The 26,682-nt window shown below is 31.8% G+C and overlaps 2 protein-coding genes across 2 annotated transcripts; both read left to right on the forward strand.

The window, feature by feature from the left end:
* The first annotated feature begins 3,760 nt into the window (after positions 1-3,760).
* On the forward strand, positions 3,761-6,657 carry LOC122313488 (F-box/kelch-repeat protein SKIP11-like). Its single transcript, XM_043128551.1, has 2 exons — positions 3,761-4,036; positions 4,600-6,657. Exon 2 carries the CDS (start codon positions 4,754-4,756, stop codon positions 6,071-6,073), a length of 1,320 nt encoding a protein of 439 aa, XP_042984485.1. The 5' UTR covers positions 3,761-4,036; positions 4,600-4,753; the 3' UTR covers positions 6,074-6,657.
* Positions 6,658-20,375: 13,718 nt separating this feature from the next.
* LOC122314311 lies at positions 20,376-21,302 on the forward strand. Its single transcript, XM_043129811.1, has one exon. The coding sequence runs from the start codon at positions 20,509-20,511 to the stop codon at positions 21,049-21,051; it is 543 nt and encodes a 180-aa protein (XP_042985745.1). The 5' UTR covers positions 20,376-20,508; the 3' UTR covers positions 21,052-21,302.
* The last annotated feature ends 5,380 nt before the right edge of the window (positions 21,303-26,682 follow it).

Below are 26,682 nucleotides of genomic sequence, written 5' to 3' on the forward strand. Positions count from 1 at the left end.
TATATCTTCCTAGAGTATAATAAGTTAAATTTATTTAATAATAAAAATAATTTTATATCATATTAAAAATTTAAATCATGTGAATTTGTACATATTCTTTTATAAAATTTCTTTATTTTTATGAAAATAAAATAGTTAAAAAATAATTGCCGACGCTCTGGCTTTGAATTTTCCAGACTTGAGTTGTTTTTTCTCGTTTAGGAATTGCTGTAGAATTAGATGGTCATTTTCAAAACCAGGACATGAGACTTTTTAGGATCTTAGGGAAGATAACCTAAACTAATCCGACGCGTGATTAATATATATATATATATATCTAGAGAGAGAGAGAGAGAGGAGGTCCAATCCGAAAAGACAATGGGAGCCCTTGGAAAGATTATGGTTATGAATTTTATGGTATCGTTCTAGTTGGGCATTTTTGGGATTTTGAACTATAAAATTCATGCATGGACTTTGGGAGAGCCGACATAACTCGTGTACATATGTAGGCTATTTTAGCAAAATTGGTCGGATGGTGATCCAAGTTATTATTAATCAAAACACCGGTTTATTTTTTCACGACTAATATTAAATATAATTTTAAGGAAGGGTAAGTTATCCTATGCTTTTTAAAAAAATTTAGTGTCTATTATTAAAAAATTAATTTTTTTTATATAAATTTTATATCTATTAAAATTTTTAAAGAGATGCACGTAATTTAGACTATAAATATCACTTTTTCTTTATTTATTTATTTGAAAAACAAATAGAATACATTGCATGGAAAGCAAAAGCGTGGAGAAAATAAAGAGAAGCAGTTGGGCAGAAGTGATGATTATTTTTCGTGGTAATGGGCAGGAAATTAAATCGACCCTATTAAAGGCTATAATAAAAAAGCATGCAATATGTGAAAATAGGATTGATGATGATATAGATAGGACTCGAGTCGGTAGCTAGCTAGCTAGGGTTCTAATTTGTAAATGCGATCCATGCATGCTGCTTACAGCTACCCTTTAATTTTACTTTGGCCCCCATACATCTCCTAAATAAAAGTTTGGAGGTGTGTAAACCATGACACCTAATTAAGTTGGAGCATGGGTCTCCTAATTTTTTACCTACAAGTGTAAATTTAGGCGGTGTGAGATATTCATGTCTCCATTAATTTATTTATTTTTATATATATGGGTTGGGGTTCAAACCTAATTATTCTATTTGGAAACCAGACTTTTTACCATCTAATTAATTTATTGCTCGACTAACTTGAAGACCATATATAAAATAATTTATTAGCATGGTGAGGTGCTTGTCTCACCTGAGTTGCCAAAAAGTGATAAATTGATCTATATATGACCTATAGAAAGAAAATAAAATTGAAAATAATACATTTATAAATCAAAGGAGAGGATATATATGGTGCTACATAATGGAATAAAATCTTTATCCCAAAATAGTAATTTTCTCACTAAATAATTTAGTTCTGGTTTAGATTGAGAGATACTTCTAATTTATTTCATCTCATTTCAATATCTAAATATTACAAATATAAATAATTTTAAATTTTTAACTTTTTAACTTTTTCATCTATTCATTATTTAATTATTATAATTTTTCTAAACTTTCAAACAAAATATAAAAAACATTTCAACCTTTTTAAATCTAAAAATAAAAATAATATTAAAAATCTATATTTTAATAATATTTTAACTTTATAATAGTTTTATTCAATTTTTTTTTTATTCTTTTTCAAAACTCTATAAAATATTTTAATTCAAACTATTTCATTATTATTTACAAATCATCTCAACTAATTTGATCTCTACTCATTATCCAAATCAGTCCTTAATGTTCAAAGCCTCGATATTAATAGAATTTGGCATGCAATAAATAAACTTAATAAATATTGAACATAAATCATCTACCATGACACACACACACACACCTACATAAAGAATTTAAGGAACTCATAAAGTTGAATATTTTAAAAAAGGAAAGGAAATAAAATGTGACATTAAAGTGGAAATAGAGATTCTACATATCTACATATGCGTTTAGGTGAGATTTAGTTGCTAACACACGACCGAAAGCATTTGATACCTTCTTATTTGTCGGTAATTATTATTTTATTGCCTCCATCAAAAAGCCAAATCGAAATGCCACGCTCATTCGTTTGACATTACAGCTCACAAGTCACAACAACATCCATTCATTTCTAATCAAAATCATAATTATAAACAATTTCCGACCATGGTTTACTTTTTGTAAAGTACAAATTATTATAGCCGTAATTATATATTTTGTTAAAATTACGTGTTTGACTAGTCAATTAAGGGTGCCCAAACCTCCCACGTGTTTGAAAACACTTGACAGTTGACGGTGAAAAACCAACGTAGTTTTACACCTAATAAATCGATAGAATTTTCATTTTTGTCACATCGGTCCATGAATATATGTTTAATAAATAAATAACTATTAGAATAACTTATTTTAATTAAATAATTTAAACTTTAAACATAGAGTGATATTAATTATTAAAAATATTGGTTACTCCATAAATATCTATATCGATCTCGAGCACGACTTAATTTATTTATTAAACGAGTTATTGACAAATTAAAATTTATAATAAATTATTAAATAATACAATTTGTATAAAACTCGAATTGAGTTCATGTATAAGACGTACAAACTTCGTGATAAGAATATCTTAAATATTTAAAAATGTAAGAGAAAATCATGTTCATAATATTATATCTAATCCTTGAATCTATATGAATATAGTAATTGAGATATGCATGTGTAAATTATAAAGAAATTCACAAAACTTAAAAAAAAATTATTCATTAAAATTTGTAGAATGGATTCGATTTTATCAAGACTAAGTTGGGTTTGGTTTGAGAGGGGCTCTCAACTCATTTTATTTGATTATTATAATTTTTACAAATTTGTACATAAAATATAATAAATAATTTAATTTTTAAATATCAAAATAATAATAATATTAAAAACTAATATTTTATTCAACTTTTAATTTTTATCTCATCTCATCTCAATTCACTATCCAAACTTAACATAAATAACTCGATAAATTTGACTACTCTTTTAATTTTAATTGTTCACTATTCAATTTTGTCAAGATTAAGCCCCATTTAGATTGAGAAACGGATCTCAATTTATCTCATCTTATTATTATAATTTTTACAAAATTTTATATAAAATATAATAAATAATTCAAACTTTTTCAAATCTCAAAATAATAATAATATTAAAATATAATATTTTAATAATATTTTATTCAATTTTTAATTTTTATCTTAATTCATTATCTAAATCACACCTAAATGAACAAGTCTTTAACTGTTTACTATTCAATTTTGTGGTAATTAAATGTAGATCTGATTATATTTAATAGCATAACGTCCATATAAATAATGTTTATTTTTCTTTGTAATATAGAAAGTGTTTTAGCTTAAAAAAAAAAAAAAAAAGTTATGAATCCTCACGATACATCTCTCCTATGTCTCGAGTCCGAGCCTTGTGAGGCGACACACAATTTCGGCGCTATCTTTCAACTATCCCCGGTCAACACGTGTGTATATCGGTGACCGGTGTTTTTGAGTGACGGCGACGTCGGCGAAATTCCTCGGCCTCCTTTTAACGGTTCCCACCACGCACCTCCAGCTGCACGGTCCCACACCGCCTCGTTATTAAATTGAAAAAAAAAAAAAAAAAAGAGAAGATTACACACTTAACCAAAAGAAATTAATTTATTTTAAAAAGAAGAAGAGAGAGAGATAAAGAGGGGCCTCGTATGAGATTTTAGCTGCAAAAAGCCATCAACGAGAGGCTCTTCTTCTGATTTGCAGAGGAGACAGAGAGAGAGAATCCAAAGGACAGGACTATAGCAGAGATTGAGAGAGAGACAGAGAGCGTGAAGAACTGAAACTGCGCAGAAAATAGAGAGATAAAAGGGGGCGGGGGCGGGGAGGGTGGGGAGTTTGTGTTAGATTTCAAAATTCCAACCAAGTCTCTTTTTTTGGTTTTCCTTCTTATCCAATCCGTAAGTCCCTTCCATTATCGTTCCCTCCTCTCTCTCTCTCTCTGTGTCTTGTCATTTCTTAATTTTCTCATGCGTTACCACACGACGAGAAAAGATTTAGACGATTACTTTTAATCATTAGTCCCAAAACATACCCATACAGATCAAAGTTTGGTTCTTCGTTTTGTTGGTTTTCTATTGAATGTGTCATTAAAAGCTATTTCTTTAGTATCATTTTTGGAACTCTGAGGTACTGGCTCTCAGTCGGGCAAAAGCAATATAAAAGTTTCCGCTTTCTTGCTGGAATTTAGAGATCTGAGTTTTCCTTCTGCAACTCTGATTTTGGATATGAGTATTCTTCTCAATTGGAACTGATTTTGTTTCTGTTGTTTCGGTCTCTGTGTTCTTCTCCTATTGGTTTACGATCAGTGAACCCTTTTTTTAGATATAACGAAAATCTTTAAGTTTCAATGAAATTCAGGTTCTTTTAGATTTGCTTTTTAGCTTCAAAAAGCGAAAGTCGGTGTCTTTTTTTTTTTTTTCCTTAAATCATAAATAAAATTTCATCCATTCTCTGTTAATAGGTTGGTTCTGTAATTGGACCGAGCTTTTTGTGGGACTTCGGAGCTAGGATTATAAGTATACTTTCTTTTTCGCCATTGACGAAGAAACCGCCAGGCTTTTGGTTCCGATTGGGTGTTTGTGAATTTTCAAGCTTTGGTTGAATTGAGGGAAGACATGTGGGAGGGCCGGAGCCTGCTTTCGAGGGCGTTTTCGAACGCAGAAGTGAAGTGGTCTTACGTGAGCTATCGTCTCGATATCAAGAACGGGAAGCGCCCACTGGAAATTGAAGTTGAAGATGAACGCGAATGTCAACAGAGGAAATTTCGTGAGCCATTGGATTATCGCGGGACAAGAGCCAGAATGGCTCGATTCTCACGCGTGCTAGAGCAATCCGATGACCGGGCTGGAGGAGGAGGAGGGAATTCTTCGGATTCGGATTCCCTTATCAATCCTATTGGTCGAGACAACTCGATCAGCAGCCTCATTCGTTGTTCCAGGTCTGATTATGGCTCCATCGCCTCTTTGAACCGGAGTTTCCGTTCCTTGATTCGGAGTGGCGAGCTGTACAAGCTACGGCGCCTGGATGGCGTGATCGAACCCTGGATTTATTTGTCGTGCCACCTCCTTGAATGGGAAGCATTTGACCCGATTCGTCGACGGTGGATGCATTTGCCGAGAATGACCTCCAACGAATGCTTCATGTGTTCGGATAAGGAATCATTGGCCGTGGGAACTGAGCTTCTTGTATTTGGTAAGGAGGTGACGTCCCATGTCATCTATAGATATAGTGTTTTGACAAATTCCTGGTCTTCTGGGATGAGAATGAATGCTCCCAGATGCTTATTTGGGTCTGCCAGCCTTGGGGAGATCGCAATTCTAGCAGGCGGTTGTGATTCACAAGCAAATATTTTGGATTCTGCGGAGCTATATAATTCGGAGACTCAAACATGGGAGACACTCCCGAGCATGAATAAACCAAGGAAGATGTGCTCTGGGGTATTCATGGATAAAAAGTTCTATGTTATCGGGGGAATAGGGGGAAGCGATTCAAAGGTTCTAACATGTGGAGAGGAGTATAATTTAGAGACCAGGACTTGGAGAGAGATTCCTAACATGTCCCCTGGAAGGAGTGGTGCAGCCGGGGAGAATGAGATGCCTGCTACTGCTGAGGCACCCCCTCTGGTTGCTGTGGTGAATAATGAATTGTATGCGGCTCATTATGCTGACATGGCGGTGAGGAAGTACGACAAAGAGACACAAGAGTGGTTTACAGTGGGGAGATTGCCTGAACGGGCAGTCTCAATGAATGGCTGGGGTCTTGCATTCAGGGCTTGTGGGGATAGGCTTGTAGTAATTGGTGGACCTCGGAATTCGGGTGAAGGCTATATAGAGCTCAACTCCTGGGTTCCGAGTGAAGGCCCTCCGCAGTGGAACTTGCTTGACAGAAAGCTATTGGGTAATTTTGTGTATAACTGTGCTGTGATGGGCTGCTGAAGAGTTGGAACGTTGCAGCGCCATGTTTAATGTGATGCTGCCTTGCTCACAATGAACGTACAACGTTGGTTTGTCCTTCCAGAGTCTTGCTAATTGGTAATTTCCTCCCCTTTTTTCTTGTTCAGGTCTTTTCCCTTCTTCAATGAGGGAAGATGGGGAAAAATCTCAGATTTTACTCAAGATTCAACAGAATGTTTCAGGTCTTGAGCTTTCCAATTTTTTTTCCTTTCAAACGTTTTGTTTATGTTTTCTTCCATTGAATTGATATCTTCTCCCAGTTTTAACTTTTAGTGACATGAGAAATCTCAAAGGTTGGCATCATGTAGCAAAGGAATAGATTCAATAATTTGATAATACCAACACATTGGTAGGTTGTCATTAGTGTTTGCTGAAGCTTTTTTAAAGAACACAGAATTATATATGGGTTTTCATGATCCTCAATTTTCTTGGTATTGTCCAAGGGAGGAAATAAGTTCTGAAGGTTGTTATCTTGGCCCTGGCATATGTACTAATCAAATTACCATTGCAATCAATGGGTTGTAATATATTCAGCTCTCTCTTAGGAATGTATTGCGTATGCTCAATGGACCTTTGTCATTGGCTATATTTTCAATAAATGCTCAGAAATGTCATGTGGCGTTTTTTCTTTTTTAAAAAAATTATCTTACAATGCGCTTATCTATTATTTGATCAAAGATACATATTTGTAAAAAGCTTTATCGGCTTTTCATTTTCCATAAATGCATGGAAATGAGCTTTCATACAGATGTAACTAAGCCCCCGGGCATTTGCCAACCTTGTAGACCCATGGAAGAGGGCTGTGATCAAGCAGCTTTGCTTACTCATACATTATGTCCCAACATTATTTGATTAACGCTTTCATTGGTTTCTTTATTTGGATTGCTAGGAGGGCCACACTGCATGGTTAGACTCTAAAAGAGGAATATGCCCATTCGGAAAATTAGGGTTTCTAGTGAACCTTTTAACTATAATTGCATTTATTTGGATCGGTGTGATTTAAAGATGGTTATGTGTTGGAGTTTGGCTTTACCTTAAAATGATAATTTGGGCGGCCTTGCAAGTTGCATTCCGTGCTCATATTCAGCATGCTGGCATGGTATAAAATGAATATACTAATAGCTCTTGGCTGGCTAGAGTCATACTCTTACAATTAGAAATTGCCTGACGAATCTTGATTCTCTAAGAATTGACAATGATGGTGGATATTTAACATCATAGGATGGAAGTCTAATTTATAAATGAGTGTTCTTTTCAGGAAAATATGTCCTTATTCTCGGGTCAAATGCTACATGTTTCATAATTCTGTGAAGGACAAACTGTAGATTCAATCCATGAAACGCCCATACACTGTATAGGTTTCATATAATTCTAACATGGAAAAGTTAGAACTTACATCAACTTGTCAAGTTGAGTTCCACGGCCTTTATAAGAAAATTGATTTTAAAAAGAAAATAGGACTTATAAAATTCCTTTTTTTTCCCCAAAATATTTGAGAATTTATATGGCTAGTCATAGAAAATAAGGACACTGGGAGGGAAGAGATAAAGCACCCTGCTTACTATTTTCTCTCCATCTCCAGAAAAAAAGCTCTTTGTGCTCTGTCCTTCACTCCAAAGATGATCATATTAATGGTAAGTTTGCTTGTAAATATCAAGTTTGGATTTTGGGAATCACTTACGGCATGAAAAGAAAAGAATATGATCTAATATGTGGAACCGGAACAGGGTTATCTTTAATTGCTTGAAGACAGCCATGTAGACTTCAGTTCAAACAGGCCAAAACATCCCATCCAATTATGGTTGGGATTAGGGCTTAGTTGAGTAGATAGGCCATGCACTTTTTTGAGTGATTCTGTTAGAACTAGTAAGGAGTTAGGAAACATGTGGCAGACTAAACGCTAAATTCACTTCTGCACCATATGGACAATGGCAAAAAAGCTGTATCAGATTCAGAATGTGTTGTGGACATATGATATACTACATTCTTTTTAAAAGAACTCAGGTGTAGTGGGGAGGTTTTTCCTCTAATTCTTAATGATATATTATTTAATACGAAGGGATTGGACATTTGGATAGATAATTTTCCATGCTTGTTACTATTTTCATGGGAGAAGCAGAATAATGGATCTGGATTTAACAGAACTTTTCACCTTAGAGCATAGAGATGTAATTATTGGGTATGAATGATTGGGTTTTATAGAGATATGATGGAATCAAGCTTTGAAATTTTTTTATGGTAAATGTAGACTTATAGCAGTAAGTCTATTTGCAAGCATAAAAGTGTTGATATAGAAGTTATTATTGACACCCAAGACACCATTGATATAGAAGTTTTTCACATAGCGAGTATGTCAACACACCGCTTGTTGTGGGATCCATTATAGTTATATTAAGTTAAAAACTTAAACACTAATATTTTTTTATCATTGTGGAACCCACTTCCTTACACTTATGTTGTGTTTGGGTGTGTAAAAAATAGGCTTACAAATAGTTTTTTTTTCCCCCCCTAAAAGCATTGATGTTCAGAATTTGTGTATAATTATAATGAATCCCACAAGAAGTGGTGTGTTTACACCCCACCCCGGCTTCTAAATAGCAGAACTCTTTATAGCAAGCTGCTTGTCTTTTTTCTCCACGAGGATGATATCAAATGGTTTTTATTGTATTTTAAATGTTGGTATAACTAAAAATTCTTCATTTGTTTTTGCTACTTATTTTATCTAATGAGAGGGGAATTCACACACTATTTGGTATGAGAAGTGATACTCTTTGTAAGAGATCTTACAAAAGCAACTTACTGATGTGGTTCGATATGAGATGCCAGATCTATTTTACAATAAAAGAAATTTTATAAACTGATGTACCACATCGGTTTGTAAATTTATTTCTGTAGGATTTCTTTATAAACCAATCATTTCTCATTTGGTATCAGTATGCATTTACTTGTCCAAACTCTTTTTGATTTCTGAGGTTGTTGGTGTGCATAGAGACCATTTGAATTTGTTGTTTGAGACTTAGACTGAAGAACAGAACCTGAAAGGTGTAGCTTTCAGCGCATAAATCTTTTGCAGATCTGATTTGAATGAATTTTGGCTTTCAAATTAACATCAGGAACTTACTTGTTACAGGGAAGGAATTGATTACTTGTCTGTGCTGTTGTTTGTGAGTCTATTTCTGTATGCACCCTTCTTGATTAAATATCGAACCATTTTTTTTTTTTTTTACTTATTCCTTTTTTCCCTTTAAATAGTAAGTCTTGAATTAGAAAGACTTCTTTCCTCAGTTTTCTTTCCTCAGTTTCCTTCATCATATATGAATTTGTATGCTGCCGTGCCAGCATCACTCATTCCAAAGGCATTGATTTCTGTTTAAGTAACCATGTAGAATCTTCGGAAACCCTGAACAATTTAGCCCGTAGAGGGGCTTCATTAAACACATAGGGTGCTTTACACTTGATGTCCGTGTAAACAGGGATGAAAAAGAGTGTGGCTCATGTTCAGTGTGATCTTCATCGTTTGTATGCAAATAATTCTTTGCTCAGGTCGCTGCTAGAAAGTTATTTTAGAATGGATTTTTTGAAAAAGGAAAAAAAGAAAAAACAAAAGCTGGTTTCCTCTCTATTGTCATTTGTCGATGAGTGACAAGTTGGGCAGCCGAGAATTAGGTCGTCAGTTGTTATTTTGGACCAACATTAGATTGGCAAAGTTGGACACTGATGTTATTGTGCTGTGTCCTTGAATACGGCTATTTAATTTAAAGACCAACAAACCTGCAATCGCCCATATTGCATAATAATTACTGTTCCCTTTTGTATACATTGAGACAGCATTTCAAAGGTCAAGTGTTCTTTCTGGACTTTCGAGGTCTCATATTTATGTAAAACCCAGGTTCTGCAAACTCTACATTCAGCGTTCATTGTTGTTTTTGGTAATTGGGCAGTAAAATTGCCACACTTTTGCAGGTTCACCTCGCTGCTCAAAGCGGCTATGTTGGTTGTTTTGCATTAGATGCCTATGTCTCTTGTTTCATGGGTAGCTTGGTATTATTGGTGTAAGATCTGTATTTTTGTCCCCCAGCTGCCTCTAAAGCAATCAAATTGGACTATCGATAGGAATAATATGGGAGGGCGAAGGCAATGCCTTTCCTAGTAGACAATTTATGATCGAAATAAATGTGTTTCTAAATTCCAAATACTCTGTGCTAAGCTCAGGATCTCAAGCCCAGAAGTTCTGGGTGGGTTCCAATCTGCAGAGTTGGATCAACTTTGAACTGTCTTGTCCCTCAAACTGGCTCCTCTGACAATCCAAGTTGCACTATTTTAACCCAGGCAACAGAGTATTCAGTAACCCATTTCTGCATACTTGACAAATCAAAACCACCAAGAAGTGCCAAGAAAACAAAAGCACCATCAAAAGCCTCAACAATGTTTAGTGTTTACCATCTGATAAGGACCATAGCTTATGTCATTTAATTATTTCTTTTCAATTAAATCATGTTCGACCTATTTGCAGCAACTCCACTGGCTTTACGTAGTGTACTAAATTATTAAGTCTATATGAATCCCTACGAATCTGAAACTATTATTATTTATAGACACTGCAAACATGCAATAAAGTAGATAAATCCTTATTCCTTCTCCACTTTTCATCTTCTTTATCCACGCTACAGATCACGCTTTAAATCAGCAGCAAATGCAATGCTGCCTGAGCCTAGAACGATGCTCTATGCTCCACTATCTGTTGCACAAAACATTCGAAGTACATAGGCTTTTAGCTGCCCAAATGCTGTTAGCCTTTATTTTTCCTTAAACCAACACATTTTTTGGTGTCTAGTTTCATCTTAGTATGTCCATTGTTCCCAGGAATTATAAGTTTTTTTTAGACTAATACGTAGAGCATAAAGTGCACAGCCAGCTCTTTAGTGGTGGATAATGGATGGAAAATCCTTTCGGTGCCTTGATAATGGCTGTCACGGTCCCTTCCACAGTTCCACTAATTGAACATGTTTATATATATATATATATATATATATTTGTAAAGCCTTATAGATTTGGTTTCTCCTTTACTGTCTCCCTCAAGAACATCAAAACAGAAACACTATACAGCATTCTTCTCCCACTAATATATCCATAACTAGAGAATATTATCTTAGATTGATCCGTGAGATCTTTTCCTTCTTAACTTTAAACTCGAACCCTCCTTATTGGAAACTATATCTAGTGATATGTACATGAGAATTAGCTTGGTCATGATCATTACTTCCTACGAGTATTCCACAAATAGAGATTGTCATGGAATATAAATAATGGATTTACACATAATCAGCACCTTTCGTGCTCTTCCTTTTCCTCTTCTTTTGTTGATTTGGCCTTTCAAGATCTTGAAAGATATGATATCTAGAAGTGCTTGATACCTTAAGCAATAATTGTGAATAAAGGTAGCATTGTTTAACCTCTTAATTAATTAAGATTTACCAATACATTAAATAGTCAAATGATATTGACATGAGAGATGGAGACAAGTTGTAGGGAAGAAAAAATTCAAATATTTTATGAGTAATGTTAATGACACAACCTTTTTGTATAATTATTTTAGAATTTTAGAAATATAATTATTATGATAAAATAAATTAAATTGAATTATCCTTCACTTACATTATTTAATATTCTTTTTGAAGTTGCATGAGCTTATGGATTACAATAACTTGAAAAGGACAGAGCTCGTGTTATTTACATATTAATGGTAGAGTCAACTAATCTAGCAAAGGTACCCACTTTGGAATAGAGAGAAAATGATTATTTAGTTGTTCTATACATCTGCTTGAAAATATAATAATTATACAGTTGTTCGTCTAGACTTAAAGATGAACAATTGGACATGATGCATTAGAAGAGGCACATGTTGAGCACTAATGCTCCAAAGTACAATATATATATAATTACACTTTTTCATCCTTGGAAGGTAAAAAAGAAGAAGAATGTACTATACATGATCTCCATGCAACAAACATAATTGATGGCTCTAAAGGCAATTGAGAAAGCTCACATGAAAGATGGTCCATCTGCCGAGTGGTTGAGGCACAAGCATTATGGAAACTTGTATCTGAATTTTCATGCATTTCCTTTGCGCATGAAATGAAATCATACTTAACTTTTTATGCAAATTTCGATCCCAATGGCAATCATAATTACAACAATAATCATAACGTGCCAGCTACAATATTATTGAGGGACAGTTGTGCAGCAGTACTGAGTTTTATGAGATCAGAAAAAATAAATAAATAAAAGGAAAAAAAAAAATGGAGGTCCTACTGTCTCTGAGACATAGGATCCATATTGTTGTTTAAGGACCACTTTGGAGGGCACTTGAAATATAATAGGACCACTAATTGTGGAAAAGAAAAGAGGAAAAATAACAAGAAAATTAGGTCCACTTACCACATTGCAAAGGCACTTTCAGATACCATTTCCACATGGGAATGAATCACCAACTCACCACACACTGGATATTTATCTCATCCATCTGTTTCTAAGCAACCTTTTTTTTTTTTTTCCTTCAATTCATCCAATAATTAATTCTCCCATTATTGATAGAGAAATAATTCCTTTACAAGAAATTTAAAAAAAGTAAATATATAAATTAGTGTGATTTGATATGCAATATCTGATTGTAGAACTGTTTTTTGATATAAAATAAGTATGTATTTAAAGCGTACCATTCACGTCATTTAAATGATAATATTAAATTTTTAAGATTTAAATTTTAATATTTATCTTTAAAATAAAATTATGTCATGTAAACAATATATAGTATAGATACCTTAAAATAGTAATACTCTAAAATAAATCTAAAGTATCATATCATATTACGTAAATTTATAAATTTACTTATCTATAACTTTTTTTTTTTTTTTTGTAGATCTATTACTTCATTTATAGATAAAAGGAAAGGATAGTACTACATCCCAAATTGTAGAAATTATTTTCTATTTGCAAATAGATCCGCTTTGTTGCTCAAATGACTAACGCAAGAAGGGAGTAAATTGAGTTGTATTTAAGAAAATAACAATTATAAATCAAATATTTAATATAAAATATAAACAAAATGCGAAACAACAATAAATATAAAGAGTAAGGATAAGAGAGAAGTAAACTCAGTATCTTAATGAGGTTCGGTCCCACTGCCTACGTCCTCGCCTCAAGCTACCACTTGAGGATCCTCAAATTCACTATTCAACCTCTTTCAGGTGGAGATAGAAACCTATTACACATATGAACAACACAGCTACAAAAGCTCCGTGTAAAACACCTTATACACTTGCAATCAACTTACATTTGATGATTCAACTATTCCCTGTATATAACACTTTCTACACGCACAAGAATTATACACATCCTTTTACAAATACAAGAGCTGATAATGGATAGGTTATCAGAAAACCCTCCTCAACGAGTGAAATAAGAACAATACAGCGCAAACTATATTTCTCTCAAAATGAACAAGGATTAAGATTCAATACTTAGAGAAGAGAGAATAAAAACTTTGAATGAATGTTGTATGCTCTTGATGTTGTAAATGTGAAGCTCTCAAATGATCTATTTATAGACATATGAGAGTTCATATTTAAATTTAAAAAGATTCATATGTCAAAGACAATATCATTAACTTTTTCAAAAAAATCAAATAAAAGGTTCTTCTTTTTCAATTGTTAAAGATAACATCATTCATTTTTCAAAAATTTCAAACCTAATTTTTTACTTTTGGTATATGACAAAACGAGCACATTTTACTTTCCAAAAAATTCAAACCTAATCTTTTTACTTTTTACATATGACAAAAGGAGCACACTTTACTTTTCAAAAAATTCAAACCTAATTTTTTCACTTTTTGCATATGACAAAAGGAGCATTTTACTTTTCAAAATTTTCAAACAAAAACATCTACCTTTTGCATAAGTCAAAAAAAGTATCAATCACTTTTAAAAATATTCAAAGAAAACATGCACATGTGAAAGATGACAATCAATTATCTTTAATATTTTTAAAATTCAAACTTTTAATTACGTAATACACATATGAAAGATGACAATCAATCATCTTTCAAAATTTTGAAATTGAATTTTTAAAATATTCATGTACATGTGGAAAATGTATTTTAATGTTTTATGATAAAATATTAATTTTGAACCTTAATCTTAATTTCGAATTTTTAAGAGATTTACAACATTATTCTATTTCTTTAATATAAACTTGTTCCATTCTTGTTTATATTTGTTTTCTTGATGTGCTTGACTATATTGTGTAGATAATTTGAACTTGAGACTTATTTATTTTTTGAATTCATTTATTATCATCAAAATGTATGTGTAGATATATAATTACACAAATTTTAAAACCTTGAGTTCAACAATGGTTTAGTCCTATTTGTGAAAAGAAAAAGCTTTTAAACATGGTATCCCTTACAAAAATAAAAATACTTTACAATGAGATAACTAATAAAAATACTTTACAATGAGACAACTAAGTACACTTAGACGTATCACACACACGTACAAGAGATTAGGACAAGCTTGAGAGGTAAGATGAGATTAAAATTTTGTGAATAGTATTAAAATTATTTATTAATAATAGTAAAATAGTTTGAGTAATGTTTTATGGATAGTGATAGGGTTACTATCCTATTACTATCCATCTACTACCTAAGTTCATTTCAATTTTTTTTTTTAAATTTTTTTTATCATTTTCTTTTAATCTTTTTTACATTCTTAATCACTAAGAAAAAAATTAAAAAATATATAATTTTACTAATATTCATTTCCTTAATTATTAAGTAAAATAAATAATTAAAAAAAATTCAAATACAAGAAGAGTAATAAATAGATAGTAGTAAAGTAGTAATCTTATCATTATTTATGTATTAGGAAAATACTTTAACCACAAAGAAATTATACAAAAATAAATCTACAAACTGATATGGCTTTATGTAGTATGTTAGATTGTAAAGTTACTTTTATTACAAAATAGATCTAACTGATTTTATGAAACCATATCAGTTTGTAAGTCTATTTTGTATAATCTCTTTGTATTTGTAGAAGTTCTGCATGTTTTATAGGATTTTAAGAAAAGAGAAAGAAAATATTGAATAAAAAATATTATAAATTTAAAATATTATTATAATATAATTTTTATTTGATGATTTGAAAAAATTAAATTATCTTTTATTTTTTGTTTGAAAGTATTTATATTTGGATTATGTTTGAGAATGAGATGATACGAGACTTTTGAAATGAAAACTTTTGCCATTCCTTTAATCTTAGATAAGAAATACTAGAAATTTTATAAAAATAAATTTATAAATTGGTATGAATTAATATAGTATTTTAGATTATATATAATAGATTTAACGTATTATATCATATGAGTCACATCAATTTATAAATTTATTTCTTATCTTAAAATATAGTTTTAATTTATCTATTCAAAAAATAAAATAAAATAATTGGTCTTTCATTACTAAATACAACCAGATTCTTAATTAATTAATTTAAGGGAAATCAAAATCACTAGAAAAAATGCGCTTTTTTTTTTTTTTGTTTAATTGTAATTTTTGGGGTTTGGAAGATTCGGTTGGCGTGGGGTTTTGTCTTCTCAGGTGGAGGTCACGACTCACGAACACCCTAATCGATACGGTCAAGCGGTAGAAATTATCCTTTTCTTTTAATAAATATAAGTTTATTTGTTTAGAGTTTTTCTCTTTTTGTGGACGGACTAATATATATATATATATATATATTGGAAAACATTTTCACTCTGAAGTTTTTGTCTAAGGTTGACTGTATTTACTGCATTAAAATTATCTTTAGGGTACACCGTCCGCCGGTCCCTTCCAATAATTAATGAGCCCGTGGATGTAGCACGAGACTCATCCCGAAAAGATAATATTTTTATTTTATTATATCTTTTTATATTTTTAAATAATTTATTTTTTAAAATTTATAATATTAATTAAAAAATGCTTCTTTAATTACTAAATAAATAAAAAAAAATTGGAATTCATATTGGAGACCCACTGTCGATAACAATAGGTTTTCTCATAATTAATTAAAGAATTAAAGAGCCAACCGCGTATGATCTAATGGTAGAACACCCTCCATCAAAAAAAAAAAAAAAAAAATGGTAGAACACACACGATTTCTAATATATAAAAAATAAAAAATTAAAGAACTTATTACAAAGTTTACGTGTTTTTTGTATTCATTAATTAGTAATTATGGTCCATCTGTTAAATGTTGCATGTGACACGTACGAGACAAGCAGCTTCTTCACCTTTAGAAATTAGAATACCAAAAGCATTAAAAATGATCGTATCGTGGTTTGATTTTAAACCCAAGATTTGAACGTAGATGCCAAAGAAGTCAAATCTACCAACCGGCAGACATAATCTTGTACAATTTATTTTCCTTTTTTATTGTTATAAACTCTTAACACATATTGCTACAGTTCTGATTCTTATTTGTATGTTTTTCTTTGAAGGTTTATTTTTCTTTCCCATCCTTTTAGTAATAACTCTAATTTTTGTTTTCTTCTTTTTAAATTAACATACTAAGAGTAATGTTAGATACAGGGTGTGTAAGCTCCATGCATTTCTTTAAAAAAATGATATAAAAAAATATTTTTTCATGTAACTTTCATATCCATTATTTAAAAAAAAAAAAGATATTTGTAACCGTAAATTGTATAATTAAATATAATCGATTTGAAAAAAGAATAAAACATAATATCTACATGAAAAAAATTAATTTTTTAATAATAGACTATATTTTTTTTTAAAGCGATTATATAATATTTACGTACTTCATAATTATACGTATAATTATTTTTTAAAAAAATATAAAAATTAAATATTTTAAAACTTTAAATATCATTTCTCTCCGTTACTCAAATCTTAAAAGGAAAAGTAAAAACTATAACGATGGACTTACTACTCTTACCATCTATTTACTACTTACATTTTTTTTTTTTTTGGTGGTAATTTCTTTCTTTTACGCTCACAATCTCTCCGCATGATCGCATCAGTCCTCCACGGCTCTACTCCTCTGCACTCATCCAATAAAACTCGCCTCTAGAAACTTTGCTCTGTCCTCCTCTACTTCTGCCCCCATGGTGTTTTTAGAATTCTTTTTTCTTATTTTCTTTTAAGTATTTTTTAACATTCTTAATCATTAATAAAAAATTAAAAAATATATAATTTTACCAATAGTTAATTTTTTAACTATTAAATAGAAATAAAAAAAACTTAAAATACTTGAACGGATGAATGCAAAGGGAGTAGAGGAGTGATGCGACTAAAAGGAAAGAAACTTTAAAAAATAAAATAAAAGGAGTGAATAGAAGGGAGCACTATTACGTCCTTGTTCAGTGTAAACTTGATGTGCATCTGCAAAGAGAAAGAAGATCTTTACGCATCTTCTTTGAAACTCCTGACTCAAGAAAATGTAGGAACTTTTCTCAGCTACTTCAGATGCTTTAATTAAATGTAGCGACACATAAGTGTACCTAAATTATAAAAGCAGGACTAGTACTTACAATTTGTGGTGTGGGGTCGATAAAATCCACCACCATTTATTGCTCAAATATATAGTTGTAAAGATGATTCCCAATCACCCAACGTTTCTAAGTAGTTTTACCATGCTTGCATTTTGGTTGGTCCTAACTTTCTGATTGACCGCCTCGAAAGCAAAACAACATTAATGTTGGCATTTACAATTTCTTTTAAGAGTAACGCTGTATATAAATTTAAAGTGTTAAAGTTTTCATACAACTAACAGTTTAAGCTGATAAACATAAATAGATTTAATTATTTATATTATTAACATGTTCTCTTCCGTGTGGGTAAAACTTTCTTGAACAAGTGGACCAAACATTAATTAATAAGACGAAGAATAGATTCATTTTATAAATTTAGAATCTCTATTTTAATAATAGCATATGGAATAATTACTTATGGTGTAAATTTAAATTTATTAAAAATAAATAAATTTAATTATTTATATTATATTATTAACAAATAGATAGACTTTTTGGCGGTTGTAAAATTGATGAGATTTGTTTGTGCGGCTAGAATTTGTGTTGGTGGCCACCTCCTTGTCTTGTAGGCTGGATGGTTGGTTGGTTGTGTTGCTGGTGTGTCTAATCCAACAGTACCATGCATGCATACTTATATGGTCACAAGAAACTGTCTAAGATTGGTTGTTAGTTTCATTACACCAATTTGTAATGGTTATCTATGTTGGACTGTCTTTTGTGTCATTCAGATTTTTGTGGCTACTTGCATGCAAAGCCACCATATATTCAAACCTGACGTATTTTGGTGTTAGTTGGCTTTACATTCTCCTTGGATCGGCAAGGAAAAGTGAATAAGTAGAAAGTGAAATATTTTGCTTAAAAAAAGGGTGAGAAAAAAATATTTTATAACTTAGGCCGTTTAGATAGTGAGAGTATTTCGTCTTATTTTATTATTATAATTTTTTTTATCAAATATCGAGCTAAATGTTGAACGAATTTTTTGTTTGAAACTTTCTGAATAAAAACAGTGCTAAAAAATCCTAACAACTCATTGTTAGATTAGGTCATTAAGGTTGTCTTTGGTTAATCAACTTAACTCAATTTAATTCAACTCATCTAATCATTATATTTTTTCTAACTTCTAATATAAAATATAATAAACAATTCAATTTTTTTAAATCTCAATTTAATTTTTTCAAATTTTAATATAATAATAATATTAAAAAATAATATTTTAAACTTTTATCTCAATTCAACTCACTATCTTATTGTCAGACTGACAAAACAACAAAATATGGTTTCACAAAAAAATTAATTAAAATGACGTATTTTGGTTAACAGTGTCGTTTTGGTTAACCCCTTCCTAGTTCCTTCTCCCTTTTTTTTTTTGACCGACTCGCTCTCTCTCTCTCTCTCTCGAGTATTCCACTGGTGGCTTAGAAATTGCTGGCCAGCGGTCCCACTACTTGTGTAGATGGTAAGTTCAAATCGGCGACCCAAATTGATGAACAGACCACAGTTCGACTTCGACCAACGCTGCACCGACCGGTGCTCTGCCCTCCTTTTAGTCGGTTCGATTGGTTTGGGCCACTCATCTGGTTGGTCGGCTTTCACCCAAACTTGTATCAGTTAAATGATACTAAGTTGTAGTTACAACCAACTTTTCTCCCTTGATAATTGGCATGTATCAAGTTTTACTGGTTACAACCAACCACCTGAGAGAGTCGGACATACCAATATTACATCATCTTTTTGCATCTTACATTATAGAAAAGTTATTTTTCAATCATTTTGATACAAGATTTAAAAAAAAAAAACGCTCAATTCAATTTCTAAGAGATCAGAGATATTCCTGATGAAAAATTCTAAACATAAATTTATACATCACACTTTTTTTATTTTTTTATTTTATTTTATTAAATATTTAAAATATAAATAATGAGTAGAATAATTTAATTAATTTTAAAAAATTAAATTTAAAAAATTAAAAATAAAAAAATGTGATTTGAGATATCTGAAGTTATATATATATTTTTAATAGAATAATACTATACATCGTATTATACATTATATTACTATCTCATATATTTATTATTATTTAATAATAAAAATATATTATATGTATATCATTTCTCATTCTGGATTGCATATAAACCGATATGGACCCTTCAATTAAGAAACAAATCTCAGCCACAAGCAATAAAAAAGCAGCGAAAGATCAGAATCGGATGTTTAATAATAAATAAATAAATAAAATATCTGGCACACCCATCCATTTATCTAGAGAATCGGGACCAGTAATGAAATTACTTTTTAAAGAGATCCGCCACATCTGCCACCCGAACCGGATATAACTATTCATTCCACGCACCAAACCCTAACTCTGCCTTTATTATTGCGCACACTCTGCTGCTTTCGTCCTTTCTTTTCTTTTATTGGCTTTGTCGCAATCTTTTCAGTCTTTCATATCTTTCTCTGTCATGGAAAGGCCCACTTCGATTTCTAACCGTTGATTATGCCTCGAGAGGTACAAGTTCCTCTGTCCATGTTAATCCAACGGTATATTCGGCAAGGAACACAACTCATGATGAGCCAGAAAATAGAAAAACAAATATATTATATTAAATGTTGTGTTTATTATTCTCTCGGATTTGTTTTTGTAACTCACTTTGACCGGAACCCCACCTTTGCTCCTCTCTCTATATAAAGCCCTATACCTCCAATCTCTCTCCTCATCCTCTGCCTTTTACCCTGTTCCCTCTTTGTTTCTCTCTCTCTCTCTGCAGTGCTCTGCAACTCTTCTGAGCCATCTTTCTATTATCTCTTTAGGGAAAAAACAAAAGATATCTCTAATGGCGGAGAATCCATTAAAACGCCAAAGAGAAGAAACCCAGATAGAGGATTGTGAAGAGTCTAAGCGAAACAAGTCGTATAGTCACATACTCTCTCTGCTAGAAGCAGAGGAAGAGGAACCTACTCAGGATCTGTCCTCTCTCATCACGACTCTTCAACAAGAACTCTCGTCCGACTCCATCTTCGACCCTCTTTCATTCCCTTCATCTGAATCCGACCCGGAAAATCCCTCGACAGCCACTGCCACCCTGGAAGACCAAGCCTCCTCCTCCTCTTCTTTTTCTTCTTCTTCCTCACCTTCAACACTGCTTCTGAAGGAAGATGAGGACCAGGAGGATGACAAGGAGAGGGTTATCAGACACCTCCTTGAAGCTTCCGATGACGAGCTTGGGATTCCGAACAGAGAAGTTGGAGTAGTTTATGACGGCGATATAGATGGGTTTAACGGTGGAGATGGGTTGTCTTTGTGTGATGGTCTGTGGGAATTAGAAGATGAAGCTGCCAACTACTATACCTTGTTGCAGTCTGAGCTTTTCATGTAGTTATGTAGCTGCAGTTGGCTAGGTCTCAAGCTGAAATAGCATAGGTTAAAAAACAGGAAAGCAGAGAAATGCTGTGGGGTTAAACTTAAAATGAAATTTCAGAGGAGGGTATAGAAAATGGAGATCTTTTTGTTATCTGTCATTTTAAGTTCCCTCTTTACCTTCTTTTGTGAAAAGTATGGAAGAAAGTGTCCCCTGTCTTTTGTAAGAAGATCAAATTAGTAGGAGAAAGGTGATTCATATTCCCTCTATATTTTGGTTAATTTATTGACGCAGACCGTTCTCTCTCCTTCCTTTACCTACCCTGTGAAAGCAATAAACATACACTGCCATAGCCCACGAAAAATCAATGACAAGAACCAGAAAAACTCAGTATTGTCAACAATATTCGGAGTCCTCATCACTGCAATACTCGGATGGATGAATGCCTCAGTAGAGGCGTATTTCCGAATGGCATAACTTGTAACATTAAACGAAGACAGTCCCTAACAACTTAGGCCTTGCGAAAATAAAGCTAAAGAAAATAAACATCTCTGATCAAACGTTTTTTAGCTCAAAAAGGGTATCTCTACTCGAGCTTTTTTGCCTCTGTAAAAGATGGACGCACGAGGCGAAGTCGTTCCGTACCGTCCGTTACTCCATATCAGAATTTTTTTATTTTTGGAAACATACTTCTAAGAGAAGTGCTTCTCATTCGTTAACCTTCTGGTGTTTGCTACACCCACAATCCTCACCGAACGGTTAGTTTTTTTTTTTTTTTAATTAAAAAGATCACAAATTTAATTAAAATGTGATTTATTCATGAGAATAACTTCAAACAGGTTTTATCCGTTGTTTGGAAAACAACAGCTACCAACAGTTGTGGGCCACGTAGGGGATATATCTTCAAGTTGGTGGGGGTGCGATGCAGAGGAAAAATAAAATCCCAAAGGCCACATGCTCTGTCGAGACCCAAACCCCCATCCCCACCTCTCTCTCTCTCTCTCTCTCTCTCTCTCCTTCCCACGGTTGTTCAAATCCTAACCTATCTCTCTCTGTGTGTCAATGTATGAGTTCTTTTGATAGGCTTTTCCTTGTCATTTATATGGGGCAGCCAAAGCTACTGGCGATTCTGCTTTAAGGGTTGAACTTGGTTTGTAGCTAGTGTGAAAATTTGGCTGATGAAAGAATTTAATTTGGCTAAGGAAAATTTTTAGAACCGAAAAAGGGGTGCGACTGTGGGTGCGTCGATCTGCAAACTGTGGGTGCGACAGTCTGGGTTCGTCGGAAGGGTTGCTCCTCCACCGGTACGGCTTGCAGCTGGTTATTCTGTAAACCGTGCAGCTGGGTTTTTAGTGTTTGAAGGGAAGAGATGAAATCGTGTATTGAGTATTCCGTAAAGGGGATAGCCTACACTATGGTGTGGCCAGGTTTAATCTAGTCCCATGTACTCAGCTGATATGTCGTTTTATTAGGGATCTCCGATAAACTTCCCTTATAGGATTCACCGGTTTAAAGAGTTTCTGTTTATTCATTAAAGTATCATCATCACATTCGAGTTTTGTCTGTGATTTGTTATAAGATGGGACTGGGAGAGGTGTTTTCCTATCCTTATATCACACATAACTCTTATTTTTAGTAAGAAAATATTCGGCGTGACGTGTATAGGGGGAGAGTAGGATTTTTCTTTCCTTTTGCTTTCACTTTGATCTGCTTTGAGAGAGGCGCAATGCAATGCACTGGGAAAGGCGCTTGCTTTACTTTTCTAACCGTTGGGGCACGCACGGGGTGCACGGCTTTTGGGGGTAAGATAACATTACCGCTAAAGGCCTCTTTAGGTCACGGGCGGTGGGTAGGGTCGATGTTGCTAACATGCGCCGGGCGGTATGGGTCATTTACTTACCATTATTATACGAAGGGTCCGGCTACTATGCCGCCCCTACTTTTTTTATTTTTTCACAATTTTTTAATCATTAAATAAAACAAAAGATATCAATATATTTACAATTATTTTCTTAATAATAAAAAAACATGAGCGGTACACCTTTTCCCTTATACGAAAAGTAATATTATATACAGTAAAAGTATTACGTAGCCATTTTATATGTAATCGTTAAAAAAAAAATTAGAATTTATTATTTAAAAATTAATTTTTATATAAATTTTATATTTATTATATTTTTGACTATATAATTGTCTTTTTTAATCACGGATAGGAATTTGGGTCACGGACTGCATCGACGCGTCTTATTTTCATTGGATGGCCTCCGATATTTTGTCATTGGATGTTCCATCTTTTAGAGCGCGTGAGATATTCAATCCATAAATAGATGAAACAAAAGGCTGTACTTGGTTTACGCGCGGACGCCACGTATAAGGAAAAATGGTGGTAAGTTGTTCTTATCGATTGGAGCGTGTTGTCTGTACGTATTTACTTATATAATTGTTTAAAAGGTAAAATATAGAGAGGCGGAAAATATGGATAAAACATTTAAAAGTACATCACGAAAATCCTATAAAGTGGATATATTCATCGTGATATTAGATATAGTTTTAAATATATAAATATTGTGCACTCGGTTATAAAAAAGTAAGAATATTTTTTAATTTATGATTTTAATTGAATTGGAAGATCTAAATCAGGAGAAGCATTAATACAAAAAATAAGTCTTATAATATTTATGATATATTTAATATTATTTAAAGAATTCTTTTTATGCCTATGTTCCTCGAATATAAATGGAAGAAAAAAAAAAAAAGGGGAGATTTTGCCAATGAAATGGGATGTATGAATTAATTATGTATGCATGCATGCATGCCAGCCATGATGGAGACCGGTCTTTCACGATGATGCGGCAAATGAATGTCCTTGGACGTGGGCTGGGCCCCCAACTACCCTACCTGCTTTTTCTTTACCTGGGCTGGCTCTTCGTTCGGTCTTTTCAGTCTACCAGATCAAAACTTAAAAATAAAAACTAAATACAAAACATTAAAATAATTTAGAAAGTAAAATTATAATAAATAAATAAATAAAAGTTTAAATCTTTTCCTCCTCCTATTTTTAAAATTTTTAAGTTGAAAGATATAAATATAAGATTGAAGAAATACTTGGAAACCATTTGTTAAATACAATAAATTCATATGTGATATTTTTTCTTGGGCAATGATAAACTTACTATTTTTTTACTATCCCCTCTACTATTCTAAAGTGTATTTGAAATTTTTGGTTTTTTATTATTTTCTTTTAAGTATTTTTTTAACATATTTAATTATTAAGAAAAAAATTAAAAAATATAACACTTCACTAATAGTCACTTTTTTAATCATTAAATAAAAAAATAAAATTAAATAAATTTAAAAAATAAAAAGAATAGTAATAAAATAATAAATCTATTGTTATTCTTTTTTCTTTGTTCATGCTAAAATTATTGGAGAATGATGGGTGATATGCATTATTAGAAGAATATGACACTGATTTGATGGGTCAATTTTATCCCCAATGTGGGTGTGGGAAGAATCATAAAAGATTTAATTTATTTTTTATTTTTATAAATTTATTGAATAAGTTCGACCACTTATTAACTTTTGAATAATGATAAGAAAACAATTTTTTTTTTAATTTTTTTAAATGAAAGATGTTTTTATAAAAAGAGGTATATGATGAAGATTGAGGGTTAGAAACAAGTGCATAGCAAAAATTATTCTCTTTTTTCTTGAGCTAAGAATGGAGAAGAGAGTATCAACAATAATTGATTTTATCACGGACCAGTTCATGATGTTAATATCGATTTATTATGCTGTTTCATTTTTTCTAGAATAATCATAAATCTTTATTATTATTATTATTATTATAGATCTACTACTAGAAATTCAATACGTAATTCTAAAAAATAAATAAAATTACAAGAAAAGTTATATATATATTATTTTCATAATTTATTTCGACTTTGTTTATAAACATTACTGTCATAATAAGAATTTAGGGTTTTGATAAATATTATAAAATTTAATTCATTAAAAAATAAATAAAGTAAAAGATAGGTGGAGTCGAGAGGAAAAGGCGGGTATCGTGTCGTAGCCGGGCATGACCCAATAATTGGTTGGCAAGTTGAAAACAAATGTTGGACAAATCTCTCCCCCCGTATGATTTTGTCTGATTCTCTGGTCGTACATTTTTGGCATATCTCTCTCTCTCTCTCTCTCTCTCTCTCTCTCTCTCTCGATGGTGCTTAAACAGCTGTTCATAAAGAATAAAATGAGGCGTATAGAATTTGTAATCCGGCAGTGACTGTGTCTTATTATATAATTAGATGTAAACTTTCACAAAATTTATCAGCACTTTCGGAATACGAATGATATGAGATTCTCGTCTTCTCATGTCAATAAAATTGGTTATATAAATATTAATACTTTTAATAAAAAAATATTATAATTATAAAAGAATTACAAAAAAATAATTTAACAAATTGACGTATTTTAATATATTGAGAAATTATAAAATAGATTTAATATATCTGATGAGTGTTAGTTTATAAAATTATTTTTATATAATTTCTCATAAATGTAGAATTCTTTTTTTTAAATAAGAGAAATTTTATTTACAGTTTTTACTTAGAGACTGCATGTATAGGTTATTTATTAAATAAAAAAATTATTTTAAGTAGATATTTTTATAATTTTAAAAAATTTTAAAAATAAAATTATTTAAATCTGGGTTACCTTCTCCATTTCAAATGGAGACCGTACGTAATAGTACAAATAAAATTGTTATATCAATTATGGGAAAAGTATATTCTCGAGAACTCTTAAATATAATTTCTTTATATAATTATAATGAACTTTAATTTGTGGATTATGGAGAAGATTCCTCGATCGACATGAGCTTACTCAATCACAATGCCGGATTGGATGCGTATCTGTAATTCAAACCAAAATAAAATGGATTCTACACCTCTGCATTAATCTGAACATGAGTTGTCTCACAGTATTGAATGTCTCTCAAATATTGTCGCTTTTGACTAAGAAAATAAAAAAAAATATAAAATTAAAAAGGATTTTCTTTTTTATTTTTATAATAATTAATGCGTCGAATTGATCAAAAGAATTTAGAACAAGTGGATGGGGTGCATGAAATAGTGGGAATATTAATTTGGACCTGTTGGCCGACACAAGGTATATGATATTGCCAATATGCAACGTCCCCCCCTCCCTCCCCTCCCTCCCTTTTAATTTGGTTTTGCATAATATGTACGACAGTGACTTCTCGTGGAAACAATTCAAGTTTGTCCAACAACTTGAGGGGGTTACTTTTTTTTTTTTTTTTCGTTGTTATTATTATTATTAATTTGTAGCGAACCTATTCTTTACGAATTTCGTATAAAGATTTTGGTACTTTGATTACATTTCGGTGTGTAAATATATTATTTATTCTAAAATTTATTTCGACTACTTTATATGATAAATTTTCACATTATATATATAGTAATTATTCTACTATGCCTCTAATGAAAAATTCTACATGATAGAATAATAAAAATGATAAATCACATCTAGATCGAGTAGAGATGAGCGAGTAATATAAGGCTTTTTTGTAACATTTCTTACCCCCTAATCATACTACTCACTTTGCCATCTTGATGTGGCATCATAAGC

The sequence above is a fragment of the Carya illinoinensis genome, chromosome 6 (genome assembly GCF_018687715.1).
Source record: "Carya illinoinensis cultivar Pawnee chromosome 6, C.illinoinensisPawnee_v1, whole genome shotgun sequence".
In the NCBI taxonomy this organism is placed as follows: domain Eukaryota; kingdom Viridiplantae; phylum Streptophyta; class Magnoliopsida; order Fagales; family Juglandaceae; genus Carya; species Carya illinoinensis.